This window comes from Protopterus annectens, chromosome 9.part0 (genome assembly GCF_019279795.1).
Source record: "Protopterus annectens isolate FY-2018-M chromosome 9.part0, PAN1.0, whole genome shotgun sequence".
Classification (NCBI taxonomy): Eukaryota; Metazoa; Chordata; order Ceratodontiformes; family Protopteridae; genus Protopterus; species Protopterus annectens.
Genome location: NC_056743.1, coordinates 1767834371 through 1767841870, shown reverse-complemented (window position 1 = coordinate 1767841870; position 7500 = coordinate 1767834371). Strand labels below are relative to the sequence as shown.

Sequence of the window (7500 nt, the reverse complement as noted above, 5' to 3'; positions counted from 1 at the left end):
CATATACACATGTAAGTACACATACATGCGCATGTCTGCACACACATTAACGTGTGTGTGTGTGTGTGTGTGTGTGTGTGTGTGTGTGTGTGTGTGTGTGTGTGTGTGTGTGTGTGTGTGTGTGTGTGTGTGTGTGTGTGTGTGTGTGTGTGTGTGTGTGTGTGTGTGTGTGTACGAACTGACCTGCTTATTTGAAATTACAGTCTATTTTAAATTTTATGAAATGTTTTTTGTGTAAGGAGAGGTAAAAGAATTCATAGTACAGTGACTGAATGTTTCAGTGATAAAGAGAAGCCAGAAATAGCTAAAGGAAACATAAAGAATCTTAAAGAAACCTTTGTAGCAGATGAAAACAAACCTATCTGCTGGGACAGGTGTAGTCTTCACTGCATGTTTCATCAATCTGGCATCTGGGAGGGTGTAGGGTGGGAGAAGAATAAGGAGAGAGATGGGTGAAATAGAACTGAGGGGAGGGGGTGACGAATTCTAATATACTTGATGTCACTACAGCCTACTGAACATCAACAGCCAATCAGCTGCAGCCATTTGCTGGCAGATGGACACATAAAAAGAGCATATCAGTACTGCAAACACATAAAGAAACGTCCGTTAAAGGAGACAGCAGCACAGAATTAAGCGAGTGTGAAGGGGGAATTATAGTAACATTCAAACCTTTTTTTTTATTTTTATCCCTAAGTTTTGTATGTGCTAATTTTCTTTTTTTTTTTTTACTTTTAATTTCCCTTTTTTTTTTTTTTTTTTTTTCCTGGGGTTAACACTGGACACTGAAGACTCCTTTTCCCTCTACAAAGCGGTGTGAAATAGCCTAAGCAGTTCTGGAAAAAACACAGCAAGAAGATTTCTATTCAAATTTTACTTTCAAAGCACATCACTTCTTCCCAAGACGGACTTAAATACACGCCTCTTTGCACATTAAGAATGGTTACTGTAGGTATTAATTTTTTCTTTTTTTTAAATTTCTTAGTTGTATTTTATATCATTTAATTCATTTAAGGACTACTTCTTGCCAAATGTCTGTTATGTCAAATCATGAATTAGTGGGGAGTGCTGGACTCTCATGCCATCTGTATGGTGTAGCTTGGAATTTATGGCTGCGTACCCTGCTTTGAATTTCTGCTGCTAATTCTTTAACTGCAGTATTCTCTGCTACTAATCGACAATGCCAACACTTGCATTATAAAAACGTCTTTATAAGAGTTTACAGACCCATCTGTTGTATAGCACTTTTAGTAGCTGAAACCCACATGTGTGAAGAAATGCGATATCTTTTTTTTTTTTTTTTCTTTAAGCTGGTGGTGTATTGTCATGCTAACAGTTAAAAGTAATTACACATCACACATCAATTCACGTTCTGATTTTTGTGCTATATGAATATGTAGCAATGTATAAAACCAAACATTTTAATACAGCTGAAAAAAAAAAATATATATTATATATATATATATATATATATATATATATATATATATATATATATAAATATGTATACATATACAGACATACACACACACACACACACACACACATATATAATTTACATTATTGTCCAAGATGAATGCAGTGTTAGCATATGAAGCACTGAAAGAGCTTACAGTATGTTCTAACTACTAGCTCTCATCTAGTCACCAAATAATCTGATTTTTCATGTGCCTTTTCTTATGCTCTTATGTACTTAATGTAAATACAGTTAAAAAAGGCACTGATTAAAATAAATTTTTTAAGGTTAAGTCGACTTTCTACCTGCAGAATAATTACTGAAATAAATTATAAACGTTACTAAAAAATTAACTAAGTACATATTTGCAATTATTTTTTTTAAATATATATATATATATATATATATATATATATATATATATATATATATATATATATACACACACACACACACACACACACACACACACACACACACACATATATCTATATCTATATTTATTTGTATGCATGTGTGTGTCTGTATAAACAGTGGAAAATGGCAGATACATTTCTATGTCTATAAAGACAGCTAGATAGATAGACAGATACACATATACACAAATACATACACAAACATTTATATTTAATTTCTGACTTCACAATTATACAATAGGTACTTTTTGCCACTGTGCATCCTTAAGTGATAATAAATTCTAGTATAGTCTGAATATTAGCTTTTATGCTGCAAGCATGCTTAATGAGCCAGCCATTGTTTGAAATAAAAAGGCAGAATTCTGAGCCACAAAAGCATTCTTACTTTAAGAGGGCATTGCCATAATTAGGTAAGAGGAAAATGAGCGTAATTTAACCCTAAAGGAATGCTAAGCTTTGCTGGAAATTTATTTAACACAATAAAGGATAAGATGCCTTGGAAACTAGCTACTTTGAAGGCAGAGTGGAAGAGTCGCCAATGCCGCAGAGAAAGAGAAAGCAAAAACGGAGAATGAAAGCAGATTTTTTCCTTAAAGTCACAGCAAATTTCTGGATCTGTCACTGAAGCTTGAGGTCCAATGACTCTTCAGCAAATAAGACTATAAACCGATCTGTCCTTGGATATACACATAAAAAATATTTTACAGCACTGCCACAAGATGCTGCCTTCCCCTTCTTCTCCTTCTTCTAAGAAAGACTACTGGGCTCTTACTGATGGAACACATTCTAGAAAGTAAATTCTGTTCTACCCTGCTGGAGACCCCACTTTTGCTGTAAGATGCCTAATGTGTATCACTGGATCATAAAAAGGAGTCCATTAATAGGGGGGTGCATCAGACTAGCTCAAAATATCACACAACAATGCCATCACCTCAGCGAGCAGGGGTGTGGGCTAGACTACATTTCTTGAGGAAGTCTTTGTGGATTTTAAACAAAAGAAATCCTGTGGTGTAAAAGGGTGGGGGTAGGGAGCAGGATGGCACAATCAAAAGATCAATTTTGGAAATGAAACACTAGTTTTGCATCAGGAAATGGTACAAAAAGGATTACTTACACAAATACTATATATCATAGAAGTAAGCAAAGTGTCTCAAGGAAACTACATAAAATGCAGTATGGGGACTGTGGAAGAAGGAGCTGGTGGGATATAATCCCCGCCCCCCACTATGGGATGTCTTTTCCTCTTTGGAAGATGGAGATTTACATGATGGATGATTACTTGTGTCCTGTTCCACCATCGAACATCCCAGTATGTTGCCACTGGATGTTAGTACAACCTTATTTTACAAGGAGATTTATAAAGATAATGTTCAGGAACAGAGTATCTCCAAACATGTGTATGACAAATTTGTAGTCTTAAGAAGGAGATTACATGGATTTAGTTTTAAATGCATGGCCGCCATATGATTTAATAATCATTCAGCTTATATTTTACAATAAGGGATCTGCAGGAAAACAGGATCACTACCTCAAGTTTTCTGTGTTGTTCTGGCCCTAGACGGAGTTCTTATACTTTGTGATAATACTGATTGCTGCTAAATAAATAAATGATAAAAAAGGGACATGTAGTATGAAAACAAATATGTTTTCCCCAGTACAGACTCAGCATTGGTAGAAGTTGTGATTGGAACATGAAAAATGTAAGTTAAATGTGATTTAAAATATATTGACTAGTGTGGTCTGTGTGTTCAGTTTTGCATCAAGAACATTTACTTTTCATTTCTTGAACAAAGTATGCTATTACTGCAAGTTATTTTCCTTCGATTTTCAGAGTTACTCACTGACACTATGCTTAACTATATGGATATGAATGTGTGTATGTGTGTGTGCGTGTGTGTGTGTATTTTATGTGAGTGGATGTGTATATGTGTAGGGAGCCATATGTATGTGTGCCTGCGTGTCTATGAGTGCACACGTATGCACATGCATGTGTGTGTGTGTGTGTGTGTGTGTGTGTGTGTGCGCGTGTGTGTGTGTGTGTGACTGAGCATATGAGTACCTACGTCTTTATGAGCATGCAAGTATTCATGTGTGCTATCATATTGTTATCCCTAGTATGTCACATGATCTTTTCTAAAACTGTACCAGTCATTTCTGCCTCACATCTGTCATCTTGACTAGTCTTCTGTCAGAAAGCAGTAAACAATAAAATGATATGTAATATTCTTCTATAGAATGTTCCAGGGTCTACTGACAAGAATAAAATAAATAATCAGAGAAGACAAGCAGTCCTTCCTCCACACCCTTGCTATTGCTGCTTAAATGTTGCAGTCTGATAACTTCCGGTCATGCCCATTTTTATACTGTGCAATATAAATTCTCTAGGAGTCAGCCTGAATATTTTGTTTCAGGGCACTGTATGAAACTTACTGAACATATGCAGTCCTGCAAATTATCTCGTAAAACTAGGATACACATTTTACATTCTTCTTTAAAGCAGTGCGTGAACTACTCACCCACTCCTGCTGCTGTTAGGTATTCTTATGCCTCTATGTACGCATATTACAATACACACAGAGAAAGGGAGAGGAGAAGTAGCAAACAGGCAGAAAGGGACAAATAAAGAAAGGTAACTTAGAAAATATTTAATGAAGTTATTTCCCACCCATTTTCATTTTATGACTCCCATCCAACCATCCAAGAAGCATTTCCGAAATTAATGCGCATGTGTGCATGTGTATTTTTGTGCACACACCTGTGTGTGTGTGTGTGTGTATGTGTGTGTGTGTGTGTGTGTGTGTGTGTGTGTGTGTGTGTGTGTGTGTGTGTGTGTGTGTGTGCGCAAGTGTATGCTTCACTCTATGCGTTTTTGTTTGTGGTTAATAGTATCTTTTTGTCACAACACATCTTAACCACACCTTCTTTATGTTGCTTGCAAATTACAAGCATATTTTTATGCTGAATGCTTTTAAGTAATAGGAAATAGATCTCTACAAGCTATGTGTGTGTAATGGATGGAGACGGAGGCTGAAATGCGAAATGCCAACTAGACTCCACCCGTACACTGCCTGCATAGAAACAGCAGAAAATGTATACCGCGCTGCCATGATTAGAAATAGGATGGAGTGGCATGATTTCTTTTAATAAAAAGAACAATTATGACCCACAAAGCAAACATCTGCAAATTACAAAGATTTTTTTTCTGAAAATACTAAGCAACAGCTTTGTCTGTTTTGTTATATGATTGTGCTTCTGCTGGTTTTGAAGAATGACCTTGGTTTATTACTCGTATACTATTTGCAGATATTTTAATCAAGGTCAATTATATTTAAAAATACAAATGACAAAGCAAATATATTTTTTCTTTTTATTTTAAGAGGAATGTAGAAGAAATTTCAGATTTGTACATCATACTGTTGCTGCAAACCTCAGCAAAGTATCTTTTTATCTATGGTATATAGCCTGTTGATTAAAATAACAAGGATATAACACATACGCTAGCATTTAACTGCATTCATACCATTATAATAATCACACATCTCTTAAAGCAGTTAACTTCTTTGTTTACACACTGTGCCCTTTTTATTTCATTTTTGTGTTTGAAGCTGGAACATTTGGTCACATTGCTATTGTGCAAAAATGTTGCCCTTCAAAAATTAATTTGTACGCCATGACTAACAGGGAATATATTTAGTTACAACCACATGCAGTATGAACAGTTATATAAAGGTACTGGATTCTGCAGATATATACATAAAATATTGACAGATATGAATTTCTTGGCTGCAACAAATTTGGAAGTATTTCTGATTGTCTTTATTTTAGAGACTAACAACAATAGCAGAAAAAAAATATCATTAAATAGGGCCAGAATGAGCATTAGGCATTAAGCTTTTGGACAAACTGAAATCAGTTTTACAGGTTAGGTTTACGGATACAAATTCTCATATACATCATGAAAAAAGTATAATCTTAATAACATAAAAAATGTCTTTAGAATTAAACATCATAGGTATTAGCATTGGGCTAAGCCTAAACTGGTTTCTTTATTTTTATAAAATTATAGGCTGTTTTTTTTATTTTTGTAACACTGCAGGCTGAAGGCCTTTTGACTATTGCCTTTTCTTCTTAACCAGGCTAATGACAATCAACACAGATCCTTTTACACAATATTGGCTGAAATGACACATTATGTACTTCTGATGCCAGTAGCAACTACGGTCCTGTAGCTGACCTATGTTTTTAAATAGCTTAACATTGTGTAAAATATATACTGCAGACGATTCTAATGCATCATGTTATCTTACAATGTTATGATTCAGCATTTATTTTATTGGACCAAGCTTATTTTTCACACTCATGGTTATGACTTCAACAGACTGAAATATTTGTATATTTGCTGATGTGTACTATGACTTTTTGAATAACTACTGAAAAATGAAGGGACAATAAGAAACATGAATATACTGCTATTCCATTAAGGTAGACTGGACTGGAGAGTATGACAAAGGGTACGATAGCTGATATTTAGAAATGTAAGATTCTTGCCAAGCACTGATTTTTGCCATTAGACAAGGCTGTACTATGAAAGTTTGGAAAAGATTTTTGAGATTCATACGCAGACTCCACAGCTCCCTCCTATGCCATTTTTAAAGAACACACATCAGAGGTCATATGTCTTTCATCTGCTTACAAGGGATAATTTGAAAATAGAGAAAATATAAATAAAAAGTTAAATAACAAGGATTGAATTTACAGCCAGCAGTGAATTCAGGCAATCTAGTTTAAGTGGACAATGTACAGAAAACATAAAAGAGAGATTTTTCATATTGTGCATAACTGAACCCAGAGCCAAATGAATATCAGTAGGGTGCTTTTTGCACTGAACTAACCTGTTGCACAGCCAGGCTATGGTTCTTGTTGCCATCTTATTCCCATGAAGAAGAAATAATCCTGAGACTTAAATTTTTATTACTTCTCTTATCCATCTGTTTAACATTTCCTCTCTTGGGTATTGTATAAAAACAGGCTACAATACAGGCAATGTATTTTTGCATTTCATTTCAGAGGGTGCCTTCCTATTCACATTGCATATTTCCATCCATCTGCATTTGATTAATGGGAATTCAACTTTAAAACACTGTGCTGCAGTAAAATTACGTTATATTATGGGGGGGACTGAACAGTTCAGTCAACACCTCTCAATGATATTTTAGCAAAACAATAAATTAACCTAGGTGCTGGCATTGAAATGGTCTGCAGTAACAAGACAGCACCACTGAATTCTTCTTTGAAAGCTGGTCATTACCAAGAGTTTCCATTGTAGTGTACCTTAGAAGTTAGAATAATTAGCTATGAGTAGACTGAGTAGATTCCTTCCAAAATACTCGTGTTTTGGTTCCCACAATATCTACTTGTATGTTACATGACCAGAGTCTAAATGCATACTCAGTGTGGCCAGTTTTTTCATGAAAATATATATTTTTGCCTAGAAAGCCACATGTGACCCTTAACATAAAATTAAAGTCATTTATACAATTTCAGCCATATTTACTTATAAAAAATGGGGTAGATAGGGAAGTTGAATGGAGCCACAATATATTTTAGTTGATACACAAGAGTGGTAAA

At 34.9% G+C, this 7500-nt stretch overlaps 1 protein-coding gene across 7 annotated transcripts in view; it reads left to right on the top strand.

Moving 5' to 3' along the window:
- Nucleotides 1-590: 590 nt before the first annotated feature.
- The window catches only part of ELAVL3 (ELAV like RNA binding protein 3), a 439048-nt gene continuing 432138 nt past the window's right edge, over nt 591-7500 (top strand). For 5 of the 7 annotated variants that reach the window (XM_044084625.1, XM_044084629.1, XM_044084627.1 and 2 more), the window contains exon 1: nt 591-948. In XM_044084625.1, the coding sequence (XP_043940560.1) occupies nt 940-948 (9 nt within the window). In that variant the 5' untranslated portion in view covers nt 591-939. The remainder of the gene's footprint in view (nt 949-7500) is intronic. The other 2 variants (XM_044084631.1, XM_044084630.1) reach the window with 1 other exon arrangement.